Here is a 24,441-nt window from a genome sequence, read left to right as displayed (position 1 = left end):
CCCTCCTCCCCTCGTGCTTCTGAGTCTGAGCCCAGCTCTCGAACGCCGGGCGGAGGAAGCAGTCGCGGCGGCCGAGGCTGAGCAGCAGCGCGCTCGCTCCCTGATTTGGGGAGAAGCGGCCATCCGGGAGAGCCAACCCCCAGCTGCCTCCAGCGCCCCCCACCTTTTGCACCCCAAGCCAGGGGCTCCAGGGACCCCCCTCCCCAGGCGCCACCATGCTGGACCCTTCATCCAGCGAAGAGGAATCGGACGAGATCTTGGAGGAGGAGAGCGGCAAGGATGTGCTCGGCTCGGCCGCGTCCGGCGCGCGCCTGTCTCCCAGCCGCACCAGCGAAGGCTCGGGCGGCGGCGCCGGGCTGGGGGGCGGCGGCGGCGCCGGGGCCGGAGCTGGCGCCGGCGGCGGCGGGAGCAGCGGCGCGAGCAGCGGCGGCGGGGCCGGGGGGCTGCAGCCCAGCAGCCGCGCCGGTGGCGGCCGGCCCTCCAGCCCCAGCCCGTCGGTCGCGAGCGAGAAGGAGAAGGAGGAGTTGGAACGGCTGCAGAAAGAGGAGGAGGAGAGGAAGAAGAGGCTGCAGCTCTACGTGTTCGTGATGCGCTGCATCGCCTACCCCTTCAACGCCAAGCAGCCCACCGATATGGCTCGCCGGCAGCAGAAGGTAGGTGCGCCTGGGAGGCCCAGCGAGTAGCGCCGGGATGTCGCCAGGCAGGCGGGGCGCACAATGGGAGCTGGCGGCGCAGCTGGCGAGGAGGAGCTGGAGGCAGAGGAGACCGCGCCCGGGGGAAGGGGTTACGAGGCCCCCTCTCCGCGGCTGGGCCTGGCCCAACCCAGCGCGGAGCGCGCCAGGAGCTGCCCGGGCCCGGCAAGGAGCCTGGAGCGTAGCATCCAGTGCCCGGTCTCCCTGTCGGGGAGCGAGGCGGGCAAGTCCCGCTTTGTGGCCCGGGAGGCTCGGGGAGTGATTTGCAGCCCGCGGCGCCCAGAGAGGCCTGGCTTGCTTGCAGGGCTCCCAGCACTCTCCGGCGCCGGGCGGCTGCGCTCAACTCCCGGCCCGCCCTCCTGGGCGTGCGCTGGGCGGGCGGGGGCACCCGGCAGAGGGGGGGGCTCCGGTGCGGAGCGAGTAGAGCGCCTCCGAGCCGCTCTCAGGCTAACGCGGGCAGAGAGCAACCGCAGGGGCAGGCGGGAGGAAGCGAGCCCAGAAGGCGAAGCTTCCCGTGATGCTGCGAAGGGCACCCTCCTCCTCCCTCCGCCTGGGTCAGCTGATCACCTATTAGGGTCGCCTCGGGGGTCCTTGGACATCGCCTCACTCTGGCTGGGCTTCCCTCCAATCTCCCTTCCCCTTGCTCACTGACTCCAGAGCAGGGGCACGCCCCTTCTGCCTTCCCCCCTCTGACCCCCTTCTTTTCCCAAGGTGACTTCGCCGCCACCTTCTGGTTCTGCGAGGCCCTCCAAGCCCTGGCGCTGCTAGCTTGATAAAGTGCAGCTGGAAAAAGCCTCGCAGTTATAAGCATCAAAAGCTTTTTGTGTCTGAGGCTGGCAAAGCTGAGGCGGCTCTGGGCTGCCTTTGATGTGTAAAAAGTGTCTATTTCTATCACCTGTTCTCCAGCCAGAGAAAGGAGGGGTTAGTTAATGCAGGTCGAGGGCGTCGGCCCAGAAGAGAAGGGGTCAGGTACCCAGCTGCAGTGAGTGAATGAAGAAAGCATCCCGTTCTGTTTTAGATGAATCTGCAGCAGCTGGACTAAGAAAAACCAGTGAAGCCCCTAGAGGGGCGGTGTGAGGGGTGATTAAAGCCAGCTGTAACCCCATCGAGGTTAGGAGACCAATTTCTTAAAATAGTGAATTTCTCGGTTGCTGCCATTTGAGACTGAATTACGTGCTGCCTGTAGTAGACTGCTGGGTTTTCCCATATTTATCTACCCTTATCTTGAGTTAGCACAGATTTCTCTGTTTGCTTTGCTTGTATACATACACACACCACCCAGAGCTGATGATTTAGTTCGGCTGTCACAAGCTTGGATATCAGTTTTATTAGAAATAAAACTCATTTCCTGGTTGAGAAAGAGCAGGTGGGCTACACACTGCACTCTCAAACCCCCATCAGTGGTCCCTTGCTTTTTCAACGAGGATTTTGAACTACAGTAGAGCAAAAGTATTCTCCGAACAGTACAAGTTTTTGGATATTCTTTTAAGGTTGGGTTTGGGTCCACAGGGCCTGATATTTCAAGTTTCAGGTTGGAATTATTTTGGTAATTGTGTCTTTATAGCAGGGGCAATTCCGTCTCCAAAATCTATCCCATTATTAACAGCACCCGCTAAAGATGTCCTGTTCTTTCGGCAATGAAAACTGTTGTCACTTAAAAGTTAAAAAACAAACTTCCCTTTATCAGTCAAAAGGCTCTATAGCTCTGTCCTTCCAATAGAGGCTGAAATCCCAGCACCACAGTGGGGAAAGAAATCCATTCTCATGAAGACCCATTTCTTCTAAACAGAACCTTCAGCCACCTGAGAAAGATTGTCATGAGGCTAGTTTTTCTGATCTGATTTGGTATGTTTTACCTGGATCCATTCAAAGCTGTGGTTTTGAGGGGCAAGTGAGTTCTGTTTTTACACATGACCTTAATATCAGACGGACTCCAGGACAGATTGATAACACTGGCATTTGGTCAAACTATTTTTAGTTGTTGCAGCATAAATACATATCCCGGCAAAGCTGCCTCACAGCTGTTGTCTATACTGGGAAGCTGAATATCTATCTCTTTATTACAACAGAAAACAAGTTCTCCCCATTACTATATCTTTAAGTGTTTTGTGCCTTTCTGGAAAAAGCTGTTCTGCTATTTTTCTCCAAGTAGAAAGCTTGAACTTTGAGTCTTGGAGAAATAAAAACTAGTTGTAAATGTGAGTTGGTAGTAGAATAGAAATGGATGAACTAGAAAAAGAGGAAAAATGATGTAGAGAAAGGGAATAGAGTGGCATGGGGTCGGGTAGAGAAAGAACTGCCTATGAAAAAGAATTGCTGAACTGCGGAAAAGGTCATATTGTCAAATCCTTATGGTGTATTCCTTAAAGTTACACAGTGTTCTATGTCAATTACATCTCCATAAAGTTGGGGGGGAAAAGGTCATACTGTACAGAGTTTAATAGACTTTATGAAACCAAATAGTCTATGTCATTAACACTGGCTGCCATTTTTCAAGTACCTACTATGTGCAAGGCACCTACCTTAGGTCATTTAAAAAAAATAGACTTTAGTTTTTCAGGAGTTTTAGATTTACTGAAAAATTGAGAAAAGTGTACAGAGTTTCCATACAACCCAGACGCAGTTTTCCCCTATAATTATCTTACAGCAGTACGGTACATGTGTTAAAATTAAAGAACCAATAGCGATACATTATTGTTAACTAAAATCTACAGTTTGTTTAAATTTCCTTAGTTTTTTACCTAACTTCCTATTTCTGTTCTTAGATCATTTTAAGTTCTCTTCATATTTTAGGAATTACATCCTCATTTTTAGAAAAGAAAGCTGAGACTCAGAGAGGTTTTGTAATTTGCCTAAAGCACTGTGTAGACAGGTGAAAGAGTGGGAATTTACGCATGGAGTTCTCTCATCCTATCTTTTTAATATACAACACTGGCCAGGAATATTCTAAAATGAAAAATAGAAGAGATAGCATGTCTCGTGTACTTGTTTACTCAGGATTATTTCTATTTGAGTTGAGAAAGACCTGCCCCTCCCCCTTTGGGCACCTATCAAGTAGTCAACATGGGCAAAATAATCGTTTAAGCACTAACTTCATAAAGAGTATGAAGGAGAGAAATGGGCTGTTAGCTGGTAAATCTCAACAGCAGACTGTTGTCAGTCTTTCTGTGCGGTTTGAGCTGGGGGAAAAAAAAGTATTTTAGCTCAGAACACTTGGGAAGTAGAGGAAAAAGGTGCTGTTGCTGGATCATTCTAATAGTTAATTACTCCAGTTTTACTTTTACTGGGAAAGAGAATGCCTAGACTTTCTAACACTCTTCCCACTTAAAAGAGGGGACTCGAAACAGACTATGTGAAAACATAACGTTACCTAACGAAGTTTGTGTGCCCGAGGCACAGTGAGGCCAAATAAATGGAAATGTAGGAATTTGGAGCAGAGAAAGGTTTATTGCAGAGCCAAGCAAGAAGAACAGGATGGCTTATGCTCAAAAATCCCGAAATCCCTGATGGTTTGGAGGGAGGTTTTTATAGGCAGAATTTGGGGTGAGGGCTGCAGGGTGTGTGACTTTCTTCTGGTTGGTTGGTGGTGATGTAACAGGGCGGTGCTCCCGGAATCTTGTGCTCAGCCAGAAGTTGCCCTCCTCCACCTGGGTGTGGGCCTTAGTTCTGCAAAAGAGCTCCAGGGTAGTGTTACAAATTCCTTGAGGAGGAACTAGGACCCTGACCCAAGGCTGCATTTTTGTTTCTTGCCTGCTCCCGCCTTGTCTCTGCATCCTCCCATCCCTTCCCTGATTAGCAACTGAACCTGCCCTTTGGAACTCAGGGAAGGTCATAGAGGTTAAGTGAAGCCTATTTCCTACAAACAAGAAAAGGGGGACACAGAAAGCATTTGTACCTGGGAGCCGCACAGGGTTTTGCTGGGTTTCAATATTTTATCATTTGTAGGTATATTTTCCTTGTACTACTGTGAATCTAAATATAACATGGAGGTGATGATAATTTATGACCGCAACAAAAACCTAGTCATCAGGCTCTCACCATGTATGTTTCAGCAGCTGATAAATGACAATTTGAAAAACAGTTCTGAACTTTTTTCTCCTTTTGTCAGAATGCTAGAGTGAATACCTAGAAGTTGGCATGGCAGAGCTACACCATATGTTTCTAAGTTATGTAGTAATGGTGATGAGTGGCTACCTCATGTGAACTAGCTACTTATAGGTGTTCCTGAGGGAATGTAAAAGCAGGCACTGTAAAGAACTCTGTGTAATTGACATGACTAGTTTTTTTGCCTTTTTTTTTTTTTTTTTTTTTTAGTTAGCTAGGAACTATTCATAACGCCTGGGTTACAGAGGTCCAAAATGAATATTATGTGTGCATATGCAGGTGTGTATACATGTGTGTCTGTATGTATGTGATGAGAGAAAGGGGCAATCCTAAAGTTGTGTCAGTTCTATATGAATTCTTCATTCAAGAGAACTGTTGACTAGGCCAAATGTGTTGTAAGTTCAAGTTACTCATTTCCATGTGATTCAGCTTATATTTTTGCCCTAAAATTATGGCTAACATTGAGTCACTGTTAGCCAGAGAAATTCCTTCTTTATTCATTAACTTCTTTGACTTTGTTGTTCACTTATGACTCAAAAACCCGTAACTTTCGTAAAATTTAAGACCTAGTGCTAGGGAACTATATATGTGTGTGAGTGTGTGTATTTTAAATCAATAATGGTGATGCATGCTTTCAGATGTGCTTTGAGGCACTTGGGTTAGCTCCACTATTCAAAGTTCTGAAGGGTTGTTTGTCAGGGCAACATACAATTTGCATTTAAAAAAATAAAATATTCTCACCTTTTGAGAAAACTAAATGACTGTTCAACCCAGGATTCCTTCAGAAAGAATTGTATGTTTTTCTCTGCTTCAGGGAAAGAATTGAATTCTTTCAATATGCTTTTTGGCATTTCCTCCCCGATCTTCTTGATGCAATGGGCAGGAACTGTTATGCACTGGTACAAGTAGAGACATTTTGAAGATGCAGGTTACCAAAAAAGTAATAAGAGAAGTTTTTGCCTCATTACACACTTGGAATAGCCTTTTGCGTCCCTAAAACTGGACTGAAGAACAAAGGAAATTAAATCTTTCATTCCTAAAAAGTTGTACTGTGTAAAGTGGTAAATGTCAAATGATTCCAAGGTCTTTTTCTGGCAAAAGCAAATTTAATACACAACCATAGGCCATCACATTGAAATATAACCAGTATTTGGGGCCCGGTGTCTATACAACTTAAGTTGGAATGATCAGGAGAGTTCTACTAACGTAAAGCTAAGTTCTAAAAAAGACCAGTTCTCTCTCTGGCTTCGTGGCAGAACCAGAAGATAGCTTTGAGATATGCTTCTGAACTGTCAGCTTATGTTCTAGTTTGGAAGATACCAAATAAATTGAGAATAAGATAGTGTTTAATTGTAAGATGCTGATTACAAATACTAAAGTAGGGGAGGGGGACAGAGAGTATGTATGCGCGTGCACGCGTGCACACGCGCACACACACACACACACACACACAAACAGGATTGGATATAATAGTAGGGAAAATCTTCATGGGGGAAGTAGAGGAGGGTTAGTGATGCCGAAAAGTCAGCCTCTGTGCACTGGTGCCAAATCGAATCTCAGAGACAGACTTTTGGGTGAAGTAGAAAAGAATAGCTTTATTGCTTTGCCAGGCAAAGGGGGACACAGTGGGCTCGTGCCCTACGAAACTGTGGGTCCCAACTGGGGGGAATTTGGTGAGGAGCTTTATAGCAATGGTTGGGGGGGTGGTAATGGCGGGGGCGGTGTCGTGTTGCTGATAAGGATCAGGGTGTGTGTAGGGCCTGTATTCCTTTAATCTGGCCTCAGTTCTTCTCTCTGGAATGAAGAATGCTTCATCAAGTAGATAACATCTTCCATTTGTTGGGGGGTTCTAGTTCTGAAGAAGAGTTCAAAGATACTGTTGTGTGTATCTCTTGAGTCAGAGCCAGGACCCTGTCCCAAGGCTGCACTATTGTTTCTTGGCTGCCCCTCCGTTGTCTCTGCATCCCCTCCCTTCCCTTATTAGCAACTGTTTGAACCTGACCTTTGGAAATCAGGGAAGATCATGGAGGCTGAAGCCTATTCCCTTCAAACCAGAAATGGGGGACACAGAAAGGCTTCCATGCCCAGGAGCCCCACAGTATCCTGCTCAGTTTCACTAGGTCTTAAAAAATTTGTATGATTTGTGTAAGCATAAAGAAAGGCAAGTATTCCCATTTGGAGAAGAGCATGATGTAGCAGGAATGTGGAAAGGAGTCATTGCTTCTGGGACTAATAGTCCCATTCTTTTGGTTGCAAGTGACAGAAACCCAACCGAAGTGGCTACATCATTAGGAAAATAAGGGGGAGGGGAAAGGTCTCCTGGTACTTGTAATTGAAAAATCCAGTGCAGGGTGATTGACTACCGGCATGGCTGGATCTAGAAGTTCAAATGACTTCCTTGACAGAATAAAGAAAGCTGGCTGATGAGGAGAAAGGTTATGTATTGAAACTTGTGTTTGAGCTCAAACTCTACCATTAATAAACCACTGATTGTGGGAAAGTCATTGTCTGTCTCTGGTGTAATTTCTTCATCTGCCTTATGAAGAGGGGATAGGGAAGCCTCAAATAATCTCTACTTTCACCTCTGCTTATAATAGTTGATATTTCTTTCTGGGAAATGAGGTTACTAATTATCGACTTATAATTTCATTCAAACTTGTATTTGGTATGTTTTCACATTGCAAAGTAAGGCATTGTCTTCAAAGAATCTGACATAAAGTTCACTATGTCTACCTTTTTAGATGAGGAGGTGAGATCTTAAGAGATGATAAGGCTACAGAAATACACAAGAGACTCAGCCTATGGGATGAAACTGACACAATATATATTTTGTTTTGTCTAAAATGTATTTTTTAAATTTTTGAATTCTCAGTATTTAAAGCTTTCAAGTTATTTCATGTAAAATGTATATTTCTGGCTTCTCTTATAATTGGAAGATGTAGCAAAGCTGAGGCTGAGTTTTTATGAGTCTGCAAGAAGAAATAGAAATAAGACTACCAGCCATCACTTAAATAATGGAATGTTAATCACTTTTAACTAAAATTATGCTTGTTCTAAAGGAACATCATATGTATATGGTTGTTAGGACACCAGCTATCTGGTTCTTGCCAACACTGTCTCTTCTTGCCATTGCTGCTCAGATATTGATGGTCTGACCCTGACCTCTGTAATGCATCCAAGAAAAAGATCTAGAATTTGGATCTCTGTGTTCCCTGTCTCTGGCAAGAGTTTCTCTGTTGGGATCAGATTTATAGTTTCTGCAGAATTGGAAGGCTGTCACAATTACCTTATTATGTTTTCTTTTGTAAGACCAAGCATATAACAGAATTACTTCTCTGTTGTTAGCAGGTAAAGAAAAGGGCATAAAGTCAGTCAATGACTCAAAGTCTGGTCATTGCTTGGGACATGCGATGGGTAGTGAAGGACGGTGGTTAAAAGCATAAACTCTGAAACTTGAATGCCTAGGTTTGCTTTCTTGGATGTACCCCAAACTGGCTCTGTGATTTGGGGCACCTTACTGAAACTCTCTGTGGCTCAGTTTACTCATCAGTAAAGTGGGGATAGTAATGGTAGCTCCATCATTGAGTTCCTGTGAAAATTCAGTGAGATAATACAGTAGAGCTCTTAGAACAATGCCTGGCCTGTGGTAAGTGGTATGTAAGTGTTTGTTCTTGTTATTGCTAAGTTGATATGTGCAATTTTGTGTTATTTTTGTTTGTGAAAGGGCTGTATGTGAAGTTCTGACCAGAGTAAGCCTTACTGATATCATCATCCTGATCATCATTATTGACATATAAGCCAACCCAGAAGGCAATGGTTACCATGATAGCATTGTCTACAGAATAGATGGGGTTGAGGGTACAATACATCCCTATTTCTCTTTTGCTGAGACACTTCATTAACTCTGCAGGCCATCAGTCTCTGGTTCAAATCCCTGGTCAGTTTTGTGACCTAGTAGCAATAATGGTATTGTTGCATTTTTGTCCACCAAATGCCCCCATGCTATTTCAAACTACAATACCTTTTTTCATGCTCTTCCTTCTGTTAGAACATCTTTCTCACTTGTCTTCACTTGATTTGCTCTTGTTTGTTTCTTAATTAACTCAGGTGTTACCTCCTTCGAGAAACCTTACCTAAATCTTTATGTTGGGCTAAGTGCTACCTTAATTCCCTCGTCTATTGCTCCTTTTCCTCCTATACATTATATTTAAATTACCTTTTCTGTGAGTGCCTCTTTCCCACTAGACTGTAGGAATCCCAAAGACAGGGACCACATTTTATTCCTCTTTGATTCCCCATCTCCTGAAACAGTGCCTGGAACACAGTAGGTGCTTGTAGACATTGACTGTTGAAATTCTGCGCTGATGCTTTATTTCCTAGGAAGTTTCTATGGAGAGGACATGAAGGGCTCTTAAATACAGTCTGCCTCTCTCATGGAGACACAACTCACATACTTTTACAAAAGCTTCTTAGTGGAAACCTTGGAGGGTAATCCAGTTACCCCATGGTTTCAAAATAATTCATGTTGCAGAAAAATAGCATCAGTCACCTCCCAGTCTGGTTTATTTATACCAACAACTGACAAATTTCTAGATCCGTTATAGAGGAAAGCTTCTTTCAAAGACCATAAGCAATGATGAATTTCTTGCAGTGGCTGACTCTCAGTTGAACTTGAATCACCGTAGTGCATGTTTAAGTGACCAAACTTTAAGCCAAGGTGAGAACTAAATCTCCATATTGGGCATATGTTTTATTTGACTTAATTCTTTCTGAAGAAAACAAAATAATGACCAGTCAACAGCACTAACGAAAGTTAGGCTGTTGAAAATATTAGCAATCTCAATAATGCCAAAGTTATGTAATAGAATCTAAGTTCTATGTATTTAGACATAAGTAAATATGCTTCTTTTCTCTACTTTTATTCTCTTATGGGATTTTGGCACTGTTTTCTCTCTCACTGTAAGCTGTTTAAAGTCCCTTCAGAGTGTAGTTAGAATATAAGTAAATAATGACTGTAGTGCTATCGCATATTGGATGTGGTAATAAGAATATAAGATGGGGGTGAAATATCTGTAAAGAAAAACTGCTTAGGTATGGATTTTTCTGATGCCTTTCACTAGTCAAAGGGAAAATTATCTTTGCTAAGCCATTCCTTTCATTTTAACAAGGAGAGCAAACATTTGAGAAGTTTGAAAAATAAATTGAATTATCAAACCCCTAAGTGTTCCAAGCTTCCGGCTACCCTTCTAAAATTGAGAGACATGGAATAAACTGATAATATATTGATGTCCTCTAGAGCCTATGGGAGGAAAATGCAACCTGTCCATGTGGTGGTTTTCAGGACCACTTCATGCAGTAGGAAAGTTTTGACATACTTTGCAGTTAACTTCTTTTTTTAATCCCTAAGTTTTTGGGGAGTACATGCTAAGTTTCAAACCCTCCAGGGGCTGTAGTGCTTTCAGAAAGACAATGGGATTTTGGAGAATACGCACAGTGGTACAGAGAAGATACTGTGCCACTTAAGAAAGCACAGGGAAAACACTGAAAATTCTTGCAAATAATTATGCCTTCTGTTGCCCATGCAGGGGAACAGCCTTTTGGTGTGGATGGTAGGCATAGAGTTGTTTAAGCAAATGAGTTAAAATATATCTTGAACATCTCCTTTGGCGATTTTTCTGACAAGTACAGCAACTGTTGCCTATAAGGCAGCGTGTCACAACATACTGTGTTCAAAACAGTTCTTAGGGGCTCTTCCATATTCAATTTTTGTTTGTTATACATCATCAGACGACATTGTTTTGAACCAGTTCTACATACAAGAAACTCACTAAATCCTGTAGGCAAAATATGGAAAAACATTTTAGACAGTTTTCCTGATCTCTAAGAACCTATCAGTCTGCTTGAGAAGTTGAGGTACATCAACACTGAACAGAGAGCTCATAGTGTAAGGCAGGATGTGGTAAGCGTCTGAATCTTAAATATTTTTTCAGGTCTTCATCTTTGGCTCACTTTTATGGGTTATGTCCCCCCAAAATCCATACGTTGAAGTCCTAACCCCCAGTACCTTAGAATAGGGACTTATTTGGAAATAAGGTCTTTGCAGATGTAATTAGTTAAGATGAGGTCATTAGGGTGGACCCTAATCCATTATAACTTGTGTCCTTATTGAGAGGGGAAATTTGGACATAGAGACAAGAACACAGGGAGAACAGCATGTGAAAAGGAAGGCAGAAATTGGGGTGATTCTTCTACAGGGGAGGAACACCAAAGATGGCCAGAAGCTAGGGGACAGATATGGAGTATATTCTTCCTTACAGCCCTCAGAAGGAGCCGACCCTGCCAACAGCTGTAAGACAATAAATTTCTGTTGTTTAAGCCACCTAGTTTGTGGTACTTTATTACAGCAGCCCTAGCAAACTAGTATAGCCCTCTTCTCATCTCTGTCCCGTCTCTCAGCAACCTCACCACTGATGATGGCTTTGGCTACTGACACCTCTACACTTGCATTCTCAAGTCCGGGGCTCCAGGACAGGCCTCTCACCAGACCTCAAATCCGTACATCGGTGCTGCTGAAGGGGTGGTCTCAGACTGCTGCAATCAGTGAATGTTTGGCCATGGGTCCACAACGAGATAAGGAACTTGCACTAGAATGTAAATCAACTCACTGCTTTCTTCCAGAAAGTCTTGCTACAGAAAAGTGTCAGCTAAATTGAACCGGTTGATGATAGAGTTGATGTAATTTCCAGTACTAGCACTTTATCTTGGTGCAGACCAGTAACGAGCAGGTCACAGATGGCACAGGTCTGCACATGACACCTGGAAGAGCGTTGACCTCCATCACATCTCCCCTAGGATGTCCTCAGACCACTCAACAGTGGAATTTCTCACTAAGACTCGTTCCCCCTCTATTTTCGAACTCATCGAAGATAAATGTATTGTCTTACAGTTCTGGTGCTCCTATATAACCAAGCTATTCAAGGCTGAAGTGCACAACTCAACTTCAGATCTTCACTGTTGGTCATCGCGTCCTTGCCACCAAAGGATACACACATCCTGTTGATGTTCCTCCTGATGAAGTTTTCATCTCTTTCTCCTCTTCATCACTGGTGCCCTGCTTTAGGCCCTCATGATGGCTTGCATGGACTTTTGCAATAACCTTTTAACTGTTCTCTCTGCTTGCTTTTGCAATAACCTTTTAACTGTTCTCTCTGCTTGCTTTCTTGCCCTCATTCCATCCATCTACCATAGTGATCATTCTGAAGCACCAGTCCAGTCATGACCTTTCCCTGCTCAGAATGCTTCTGCAGCTTTCTGTTGCCTACACAGGATAAACTCTAAACTCATTTGCATGGCATAACTGGGTCCTTCCTCCCCACCCAGCTTCAACTCCTGCAATTCTGCACACACCCTTGGCTTCAGCCTGTGTTAAGCCCTTAACATCCCTGCATTATCATATGCTCTTTTGTGCCACAGTGTCTTTGCACATGCTCTTCCTCCAGCTTGAAAAGCCCTTCCCATCTTGCCCATCACACTCATAGGCAGACAGTGGCACCTAGGCATTAAAAAGAACAGGAACGAATAGTGACTATTTATTGGATGTTTACTCTGTATACTCACTGTTCTATAAGTTTATAAGCGTTATCTCATTTATTCCTGATAAGATATGTACTAATCCTCTTAACCCTACAGATGAGGAAACCAAGAGGCAAAGTAGTTAAGGAACTTGTACTAGGACACACATTTAGTAAGAGGTAGAGGTGGGTTGGAGTCCAGGCGGTTTGACTGTAGCTGGTACTGTTAACCTTGTGCTGTTTTAATTATATTATGGCATTGGGCACATCTTACTTCAATGTACACCTGTTTCTCCTGGCTCTACGGAGATGATCATTTAGTATTCTCCAGCGTCCGGTAGATGGTGCACCGTAATAGGTGCTCAGTAAATAGTTCATGCATGAATTTATGCCAGTTGAATTCATGATTATTTAAAGTAATAAACATTCCCTACCATTTATAGCAAGTTCACTGAGATAACCTCATTTCTTCTTTAAAACAAGCTTTTTGCATACGTGGAGTATGTATTCTAACTCCCTGTTTTGGAGTGGGAGTGGGGTCCAGAGATGTCCTGCTGGCTGCACAGGGCCATAGAACACCAACCTGGACCTCCTGAACACATCTAGGGCCCTCCCACCACGGAGCTGGTCTTGGAGTCACAGGGACACTGAAGACTTTTGAAAGTCATAGTGACTCACGTTTTTAGAAAGTCTCATATCAAATATATTAAAATGTACCTCACTTCCAACAGCCACTTATCTTTTTTATTATGAAAAAATAAAAGGATTTTTTTCACTCTTGCTTTTGAAACTATTTGTCTATATGACTTGGTTAATAAATGACTATGATTTCTCAGGAATCATAATATCTTCATAGGAACCTTGGCAAACTGAAAAAAAAACCAGCCTCACCAATTGTTGTTAATTGTAGTGATATTTTAGGAGCTCTAAATTTAACAATAAAGTTGACATACGTTTGGAAGTCATTTAAATAAACATTTATTAATTTTGGTTTTCCAGTTTTAGTTGTACATTTTGGAGACAGTACATTTCATTTGAGATCTCGGACTTTTTTTAGGCCCCTGGAAAATTTCGAGATTCTGGTCACTGTGCCTCAATTGCTTAACAGATAAAATAGGCTTTGACCAGGCTTGATGGAGGAAGTGACATTTGAATTAAGCCTCAAACTAACTGAGATCAAAGGATGGGGAGGTGATGTATTTTGGGAGGAATGAAAGATACTTGCATATATTCAGAGATGAGATAATGCAAAGCAAGTCTGAGGACGTCTGAACAAATAGGATTGTGTGAGATTCCAATATTGGGGATAAAAAGAAATAAGAACAAAGGTTTTGTTCATGACTGTGGAGGAACACCACCAGTGTGAAGGAGTGGGGCGGGGTCGGGGGTACTTTATCCTGTAGGCCATGGAGAACCACTGAAAATCTGAGCACAGCAAAGCCGTGACCACTAAATGGTTTTAAGGAGATTCATCTAAGCGTAGTGTGTGGAGAGTGTGGAGGAGGGAGGGGTGTAAATGTCTTCACAGTGTGAGGAAAGGTCTTGTATTAGGCTTGAATGTTTTATCCAACACAGATCATCTTTATATTTTTGTGGGGAAATGTGTAGAAAATCTCAGAAAATTATTGCCTATGTATAGAAGCGTCTTCAATCACTAGTTCAAAGGCATTCCATTAGAACAACTGTTGACCCTTCTCTGCAGTTTATTAGAGTAATTTTTATGTATTTGTCATAATGCTTGGGGTATGAGTGTTCATTTCTCTTCTTACAAATCTTAAAAAAGCAAAACAAGGTGCCTGCCCTTTAAATTATATTGAATTTCAGTGACCAGTATCTGATACCTTCCTGTGCAGGTGCAGAAACACTCCTGCATAACATTGGGGAGGACATAATGACTCTTGAACAAAGATCATAGAGCTGGACCTGGTGTCATTTCAGAAAGTGTACATGTGATTCCACTGCGCAGTCCAGTTGACCTAAAGGATTCACATGGAGCTTAATCTGGCCCCAAGAGGGCCTGAGCCCCATAATAATCCCAGGTTTATATCAAGCCTACAGGAGGGCAATGGAGGGGGCCTGGCTTGTGGTACAGCTATGGGATCTGGAGAGAACGTTTCTAAGAGTGCCAGCCGGACTAGGGGAGATTCTTGAACTTGTCCCTACCACCCTATGATTCTGTTCCCCAAACTGACCCCAGTTTGCACAGGCATCTGTGGTGCTGGGGGTGGGTGGGTAGGGTACATTCACACTCGCCGCCCTTCCTCAGTTCTCAAGTGGAAAGATTCTGATATTAGTGGTAAGATTCCAGAAAAGATATTGGACTATATTTATTAGTGGTCAGAGTCCCTTACATTGAAAGGGAAGCACAAGGTTCCCAGTAGTCTTTTTTTTCTTCCTGCACATTGTTGGGTACTATCCTCTTTTCTACCTTTCACATGTTAATAGAGGTGGTAAAATTGGATGTAGGCCTAGGGGTAAAGAAGGGTTATGTGCTCCGGCCAAGTCTTCCAGGTTCTAATAATAAAGAGGGATTTGATTTTCCATTTGTCAGTGTCATCTGTGTGCATCATTCTCCTGAGAAGATGGGTGATTTTGGTCTAAGATAAGATTCAGGTATTCCTGGGTCAACAGGTTATGACAACATCTTAGAGCTTCAGGACACTACATTAATTACCGGAGGATCACAGTCGGCTTCCTGGAGGAGGGTGCACCGCAGCTGAGGAAGACGTAGTATTTGAATACGGGGAGGCAGGAGAATAGGTATTCTAGGGAGAGCATGAGCAAAGACACAGAAGCCACACAAAGCTAGAACAAAGAGCACATACGAGGCATAAGATTAGAAACGGAGGTTGGGACCAGGCAGTGGTAAACACTGAATCCTAGTAGGCGTGTTGTTCTTTATTTGATAGGCAGTCGGGAGCCTTTGAAAATGACCTGTACCCCTGAGTAGCTCCCATGGAAGTACCACTAAACTGAGGCCTAGGGCCCATCGCAGATAATGCAGACATCTGAGCGATTGCCAAACGGTGGGGGGTGGGGTGGGGGGGTGGGGGGAGTGATTGGCCTTGATCTTGTCTAGATGTGATATGTTTTCCTATAAGGCAGCTGAAGCTTCAAATTTTCCAAAGAATATGTCGACACAAGCAGAATGTCTTATTTGCAAAGGACACAATTTGCTCCAGCATTTTTCCATGGCCAGGTTAGAAACTACTTCCTATGAGCTTTGACAATGACCCTACATTACCTGCCAGCTTTCTTTTCTATTTGCCTGGCAATGGAGAGAAGAAAAGGATTTCTTTCTCCTATCTACTCGCCTCAGGCAGCCTAGGTACTTCTGTGTGTTATGATTCAGCATTATAGACCTTCAGAGTAAACAGACACAGGTTAAGATTTGTACGTGTTTTAATTAATCAGAAGCACATTTCCCCTACCCCACCGAAGCAGCAGTTCTAAACAATTGTGAGTCTGTTGTTTGATCCAACGAGCTTTTTTTTTCATATTTCTATGTGCTGAGACCTCAAATCTGTCTTTTAGTCAATATTCAATTAGGATTTGAGTTGGAAGGCTCTGCTGAGCTCTTTACAGGAGGGCAAAACATAGTAGTCACTTACTCTCACCTCTGTGTGCAGAAAACCATCCATTTTCACTAAAGAAAGAAATGTAGGTCTGCTGCAGCATAAGTTAAATATTATGCTAAATTAAGTGTCTGTTTACTTTTTATGACCTGGCAATAAACAACCATGTTCGAAAAGACTTGATGGAAAAGCATACCAAATTTAACATTCTGCATATTGTATATACCAAAATTTAGGGTGATTTATGATCCAGAACATTTTCCTCTTCTCCAGTTACAGTAAGAACTCTGTGTGTTTCTGGCTTGTGTACTCTTCCAAATGCTTTTATATAAGGATTTCTCTAATCACTCTCCTCTGGCATAATCTTTGTTTCTGGCAAAATCTATTACTCAATATTATCTGTCATTGAGCTATGGTTTGGGAACAAAAACAGTTCACTCCTAGGATTTACAGTAAAAATCTTAACAGAGATTTTTTACAAATATGATAGCAACAAAGATATTTAGAGAATGCAGTAATTTATTTTGATTTTAGCTACACCAAATTTATCTGCCTACTTAAAATGCCAGATCCTTGGGGACAACAGCAATGTGAGACATTTATATTAATTTGGGTGAAAATTTACACTTGTTCCATGACCCCAAACTCATTTAAGCAAAACATATCGTTAAAGTGATATGGATAATCCCCCAAATTATCCAGTGAATTTTAATCAGTATGATAAGCCAATTGAGATGATTCACATGAAACTTTCAATTGTACCTTGTAAATACCAGAAATTGTTATTTCTGGTGGACAGTATTGGTTACCTACTTGTTATTCATGCCCTGATGCCAAACAGAATTATAGTTTTTTCAGGTAACTATTTTTCCCCATCCCTAGCTTCAGGAATAGATGGAGATTTGTCCAAGGCAATCAGCACACGACACTGTACTAAAAATGCAATTGGTTCATGGGTGACCACGTGACCTAAATTGATCCAGTGAGACTAAATGTAAGGACTTGTATTTCATGCTTGGGAGAAAAGTTTTACTTCTCCTCTCCTGATGGACACACCAAGGAAACATGTGCTGTCACTGCTACTGGCAACCATTTTAGAACCATGATAAATGGGATTGTTTCCTTAATTTCTCTTTCTGATCTTTCGTTGTTAGTGTATAGAAATGCAACAGATTTCTGTGTATTAATTTTCTATCCTGCAACTTTACCAAAGTCATTGATGAGCTCTAGTAGTTTTCTGGTAGCATCTTTGGGAGTTTCTTGGTAGAGGAGTGTCATGTCATCTGCAAGCAGTGATAATTTTACTTCTTCTTTTCCAATTTGTATTCCTTTTATTTCTTTTTCTTCTCTGATTGCCATGGCTAGGACTTCCAAAACTATGTTGAATAAAAGTGGCGAGACTGGACATCCTTGTCCTGTTCCTGATCTTAAAGGAAATGCTTTCGGCTTTTTACTGTTGAGTATGATGTTAGCTGTGGGTTTTTCATACATGGACTTTATTATGTTGAGGTATATTCCCTCTGTGCCCGCTTTCTGGAGAGTTTTCATCATAAATGGATGTTGAATTTTATCAAAAGCTTTCTCTGTATCTACTGAGATGATCATATGGTTTTTATTTTTCAATTTGATAATGTGATGTATCACATTGATTGATTTGCAGATATTGGAAAATCCTCACATCCCTGGGATAAATCCCACTTGATCATGGTGTATGATCCTTTTAAGGTATTGTTGGATTCAGTTTGCTAGTATTCTGTTGAAGATTTTTGCATCTATGTTCAGAGGTAATATTGGCCTGTAATTTTCTTTTTTTGTGGTATCTTTGGTTTTGGTATCAGGGTGACATTAGCCTCATAGAATGAGTTCAGAAGTGTTCCTTTCTCTGTAATTTTTGGAAGAGTTTGAGAAGGATAGGTGTTAACTCTTCTCTAAATGTTTGGTAGAATTTGCCTGTGAAGCCATCTGGTCCTGGACTTTTGTTTGTTGGGAGTTTTTAAATCACAGAATCAATTTCAGTACTTTTTTGTTTGTTTGTTTTTTGTTTTGCGGTATGTGGGCCTCTCACTGTTGTGGCCTCTCCCGTTGCGGAGCAGAGGCTCCGGATGCGCAGGCTCAGCGGCCAGGGCTCACGGGCCTAGCTGCTCCGCGGCATGTGGGATCTTCCCGGACCAGGGCACGAACCCGTGTCCCCTGCATCGGCAGGCGGACTCTCAACCGCTGCGCCATCAGGGAAGCCCAATTTCAGTACTTTTAATTGGTCTGTTCATATTTTCTATTTCTTCCTGGTTCAGTCTTGGGAGAGTGTACCTTTCTAGAAATTAGTCCATTTCTTCTAGGTTGTCCATTTTATCGGCATAGAGTTGCTGTGGTAGTCTCTGATGATCCTTCGTATTTCTGTGGTGTTGGTTGTAACTTCTTTTTCATTTCTGATTTTATTGATTTGGGTCCTCTCCCTTTTTTTCTTGATGAGTTTGGCTAAAGGCTGGTGGTAATGTAAATTGGTACAACCACTATGGAGAGTAGTATGGAGGTTCCTTAAAAAACTAAAAATGGAGGTACCGTATGATCCTGAAATCCCACTGCTGGGCATATATCTGGAGAAAACTATAATTTGAAATGATACATGCACCTCAGTGTTCATAGCAGCACTCTTTACAATAGTCAAGACATGGAAGCAACCTAAAGGTTCATCAACATATGAATGGATAAAGAAGATGTGGTATCACTTTGCTATACACCTGAAACTAACACAACATTGTAAATCAACTATACTTCAATTAAAAAAAAAAACAAAAAAACACTGAGGAGCTAGGCTGAAGCCAAGGCTGAAAATAGTAAAATAGTTGAGATATGGAAATAACTTGAGTTTCTGATGATAGTAAAAAGCCAAAACATTAAGTCAGACTGGGAGCCTAACTTTTATCTGGACTTCCAATAAGGTAGCAAATTCTGTTGTTCTGTAAGTAATTTTGAGGTACGGGTAAAACTAGTGTATCCATGCTGTATTTCTCCAAAACAGGAGTTCCAGGACTCAAATTATCAGGCCTTAACTCTCAAATTTATTTTTCATATTTAGATTCAGACATAGGTAGAAATAAAATCCTATTTATCATGTGAGAAGCAAAATAAGCATTATTTCCTTCCAATTCCATGTATAATTTGGCCAAAAATAAAGTTTGTTGATTAGATATAAATCATGTCTGACCACAGGGTTAGCTTTTATTATAACTAAAATGGTAAAATGAATTCAATGAAATAGTCTTCCTTAGTCTGACTTAAGTTGACTAGTTTACATATTTTTCTGTTAAAAAAAAAGTAAAACATGTTTATTACAGAAAAATCAAATAATATGGAAATATGTAAAGTAGAACTAAAAGTAATCCCCTTATCCCACCACCCAAAGACATCCACGCTACACATAAAACATATTTATATTACCTACATGGAGACAGAGAAGGAGACCAATATTTTATATATATACTTCATATGCAAGTAATAATTCTATATATGATGTTTGCATCCTGCATTTTTACAGGACAATATGTAAAGAAAATCTTTCCATGTCAGTAAATATAAAATATGTCTTCTGCTAAATAGCTTGTAGCAATCCAGTTTATGGATGAACCATAATTTTTTCAACACGTTGTTTATTGATTTCTGTGTCTTACTACTGTATGTGTTCCACAGTATCTTTGTGCACGTATCTTTCCACACTTCTTCAAATGTGTATGCCCTTAATATAAAGAGTATGTTTGTTTAAAATTTGTTACCAGTTTCCAAAACATCTGTAAATATTTACACCCCCACCGGTGGGGCATGAGCATGTCTGATTCCCCATGTTAAAACTGGACATCATTTTTTGCTTTGTTTTGTTTTGCCAACAAGATGGGTGATTTTTAAAATTCTGTATTTACATTTCCTCTTTACATATTTATTGCACCTTTATAGTTCTTCTTTTACAAATTCTATGTTACATTCTATTCATTTTTCTATGTGTTATTTATTTTTAAAAGCTCTTTCTATTTTAGTGGTATTAACACTTTGTCCTATACATGCAATTTATGTTTTGTCATTCGTTGTTAGACCTTTTTAGTGTTTATTTGTTATGTTCTTGACCTATTTATGTTTAGCTGAGCAGAATTTTTTAATGTAGTGAACTCTGTTCACTTTCCCCCTTTATGGTTTCTGGGTTTCATGCAAAGAAGTACCTGTTCTTCCCAAAGATTATAAAACTGTTTATGCATATTTTCTTCTACAACTTCTGTGGTTTCATTTTTTGCCTTTATATTTTCGACTCATCTGAAGTGTATAATGGTGTAATGAATGAAATATGAAACACACTTACTTTTCTTTTCAAACAACTAGCCACTTGTCTCAACATCATAGATTAAATAATCTATTTGGTTTTATTTTTGTGTCCTGGGTAGAAAGCCATTAATCTAAGTTTCCCTTCCTGCACCATAACTACTTTATTTCATGACTGTAGCTTTTTGATAGGTTTTAAGATATAGTAACAGAGAAGTTCCTTTTATTACACTTCTTCAGAATATCCCTGTGTCTTCTTGCATTTTTTATTTTTTGGGAAAATAGTATTTAGTGATTCAATTTTAAAATAAAAGATCATTTGGATTTTGATTAAAATTCCATTGTATCTATACAATTTCCCTATAATGTAGGGAAAGCTGATATCTTTATGGCATTGAGTAATCCTGTCTAAGAATTAAAATCTCTGCATTAATTCAAATATTTCGATGTATCTCAGTTTATTTTTGTAGTTTTTCAAAATATATGCCCTAAATATTTATAGTAAAATTTATTTCTAATTAAACTATGACATTATTTGGGCGCTCTTAGGTGACTCCCTGCATTAACCAGAATTCTCTATTCCCTCTGCAAAGAAAAGTGCTCAGGGCTAATAGGCTGCTGTCTAATACACTTCTGCCCCTATCAGCTGAGATATTTGCTCATCAAGAGTAATTGTGCTTCCCAAATCTGTTTAGGCTAGTTTCTGTAGTTATTGTAATTCCATAATTCAATTAAATGTTATATAACTTAATGATATATGATTGCAAAAACAAAAGATAGTCTTTGTTTATTTTAACCAAGTTGATTGCTCTGGGAAGTTTCAATTACATCTGAAAATGTCATTAAATTATAGTTGGGCAAAGCTACAGCACAGTTTTGGTGGAAAAGTCATAAATATCTGAAGGATTTTTTGATCAGATTGCTTTGCAAGTTCCTTAATTTTTCCTCCTCTCTCAAGAAATAAAAATTGGAAATCATCTCTATATTATGTGTATTAATAAGGATATGAAACCTATATATAAAGGCAAAGTTGTAACCATACATCAAAAAATCAGCAAATGAAGAATCATAAATTTTAAATAAAATTAGGTATTTGTTACCTTATGTGTTATGATTCTCTACTTCAACTACGTTTTCTTTTTAACCCACCAAATGCTGTCTTGATTGCATTGGACAAGAGGAATTCTTCAGTATTTTATGTTTTTGTTGCCATGTATAAAGCATACAAATCTTTCAAATATTTATTACTTGTCATTCTAAATAATTTTAGGATATTTTTTTGTATTTCTTGATAATGAATTATTTAAAATTAAAAAAATAATTTTACTTCTTTTCCAATATGCTTACCTTTTCTTCCAATTTCCTTGGCTAACATTGACTTCTTTGTTACTACTATACATGGCAGGAGAATGCTTTCAGGTATATAAAATTTGAAAATAAAATCAGGACAACTAATTTTATTATAGTTATAGTTCTCTTTGAAAATAATTGGAACTTACGGGTAGTGAAAATTGAGTATACACCAAGAGAAGAGAGTCCAATTACCATGCTGAGATCTTTGTCTATTTTGAATAGGGTTCATTCTAAATACCTCATTCTAGACTAAAAGTTTAAAAATGTATTGAATGAATATTTCTATTTTTGCATATTTGAAATAAAAATGTTATAAAATATAAGAGTCAGCCAACTTTTAAAAAGTTAAAAAAACTAGCACTCCATCTGCATTTAAATTTCACTGTTATTTGTCTTTTTAATGAAGAATTTATCATGCACAAAGGAGAAGTATTTTCAGGCTCAGGGTAGCAGCTTCATATTGGAAAGAAGCTAAGGAAACGAACACATTTTCTTATGACCACACAATCCCATCCAAGCAAAAGATATATGCAATCTTTTGTAAACTAGACTTTTCTCACCCTGGTCATGTTTCTCACCCACATCCATTGAAGGAAAGCAACATGTAAAACTCCTAAGCTAGCTGTTAATAATCTGCTTACTGGTCTCTATGTTCTTGGACTGTAGAGAACACCCAATCTGAAAGGCATTTCCCAGAACCCCCTTTGTCATTAATGAGTGTCCTCCCTCAGAAAGGTGTGATCTGAAGCTTAAAATTACACACTTCATATTTAGAGACTCTGGAATAAAATTCCCTGCACCAAAACAGATGAATGTTCCTGCCACCAGATACATTGATTGCTTGCTGTGACCTTCATTCACAGGGCAAAACTATGAAAGGAACATGCAGAGACACTTATTGTTTTAACAGAGAGATTAGTAATTTTGTTCTATCAGTTCCAACCACATAGATTCTCTCAATCTACATATTAAAGAAGTGTTGAACTTGTGGGTTGGAGTTGTTGACCAGTGAGTCGCTTTTAAAGCTTTCTGAGCTGAGGTTTCTGTGTTTTAGTCATTCCAAATAAAACTTTTTTCTCTCTTCTTTTCTTTTTTTTTAACAAATGGCCTGAAAATGCTGAAATGGATGCCGTTCAAGTAGTTTGAGCATAAAAGGAAACGAAGAAAAGAGGATTCAGGCTTTCCTTTTACTTACTTGGTCATATATATTTTAGATGCCCTATCACAAAATATCACTATATTCTTGACTCTAGGCTATAAATACTGAATTGAAAAACAGTGTGATTGAGTATGATGGAATCCATTCTGACTTGACCTGGTAGAATTAGATTTTCCGGAGGTTCTTTCTTTCTTTATTGTTTTAGTTTGCCTGCAGAAAGAGGTGGTAAAAGTGGCAGTGATCACAGTGATGTTTCCCCCTGTTTGTTCTGTTATTCATTTAAGAATTCAGTTCATTCCCTTTGTGCAAAATTAATATGTCAAGTTTGAGATAAAGCATTTGAATCACTGCTTAGGTAGGCTTCCTAGGGCTTGCAGCTTATTTACTATCACTGGAGAATTGGGAGAAAAGATGCCAGAAGATATTATCAGTCCAGTATCTTTTAAACATTTTTTAAAATAAAAGAATAATTGAATATTGAAAATTCAGTAACATAGCTCTGATCTGAGTTATTATAAGTTTGTAGTTATTTATGCGTTCATTCTGTGCTACATAGACAAGTGGATGAGTAACTAACGTATGAAATGTTGACTAAAAAATGCCAGAAGGAAGAGACAAAGATGGTTCTTGGCTTGTGAAAGCTCCCAGAAGGAGGTAGCTTCTAACCTGAGTCCTGAACTATTACTGTGATTTCAAAAAAGTGGAAATGATGGATCAGCTTAAGCAAAGTCATGAAGGTGGAGAACTGTAGGACATTTTTAAAGAATTGAGGTGATATTGTTTGGTTTTAGAGTGGAATATGCTTCAGGCAATTCAAAGTGAAATGAGGGCTCACCGGGGCCAGATCATGGTGAACCTCGAAAATCAGGTCAGTAAATTTGGACTTATTTTGTATATAAGGAGAGATGAGTTTCTGAAGATTTTTAAATAAGGGAGAACTATGCTTACATGAGTTTTTTGGGGGGTAAGTCATTGGGGTGTGGGTGAGGAAAGATTAGAGAAAGTGGGTCAAGCTAAATAGGAAGAGTTAATCTCTTGATGGGGCCAGTACGAATTGAACTTGACTCCTGGCAGAGGACAAAGAAATAAAGCATGGATTCAAAAGTCATCTAAAAGCAGTGCTGATGGGATTTTGTAACTGGAAGTGATGGGGCAAGAATATTTTGTCACATCAAAAAGCACGTTAGTTATCAACAAAGTTATCAGAGACTACTAGGGTCATGGCACACAGACTCAGGAGCTTAGTAAAATCGGCTCTGACTGGCCAAAGGGGGGGCCAGTTGACCATTAGTAAGGATAATAACTGCGATGATTTGAAACCCGTCAAATTTATTCAGATCCCTAAGTTTATAATAATACTGGGAAGAAACACTCATCTCACTGGCCGTTTCCGGAGGATGCTAGAAAACCATTATACTTTGAAAACTATTAAAGGGATAGCATCAAACATTTATCCTCGCTTTCCTTATGACTGTACTTTAGGCCAACCAGATAAGGAAGGGTTTTTCCTTATAGAACAGCGGTCCCCAACCTTTTCAGCACGAGGGACCGCTTTCGTGGAAGACAATTTCTCCACGGACGGTGGGGGTGAGCGATGCATCAGGCGGTAATGCACGTGGTTGGGAGCGGCCGATGAGGCTTCACTGGCTCGCCCGCCGCTCGCCTCCTGCTGTGCGGCCCGA

At 40.6% G+C, this 24,441-nt stretch overlaps 1 protein-coding gene across 15 annotated transcripts in view; it reads left to right on the top strand.

Annotated features, from left to right (window-relative positions):
• Positions 1-215: 215 nt before the first annotated feature.
• Positions 216-24,441, top strand: part of CADPS (calcium dependent secretion activator) — a 475,715-nt gene continuing 451,489 nt past the window's right edge. For all 15 annotated transcript variants that reach the window (XM_060022835.1, XM_060022832.1, XM_060022834.1 and 12 more), the window contains exon 1: positions 216-653. In XM_060022835.1, coding sequence (XP_059878818.1) covers positions 216-653 — 438 coding nt within the window. The remainder of the gene's footprint in view (positions 654-24,441) is intronic.

This window comes from Delphinus delphis, chromosome 10 (assembly GCF_949987515.2).
Source record: "Delphinus delphis chromosome 10, mDelDel1.2, whole genome shotgun sequence".
In the NCBI taxonomy this organism is placed as follows: Eukaryota; Metazoa; Chordata; class Mammalia; order Artiodactyla; family Delphinidae; genus Delphinus; species Delphinus delphis.
Note: the sequence above shows the minus strand (reverse complement) of the source record. Positions and strands in the feature narration are given on the sequence as shown.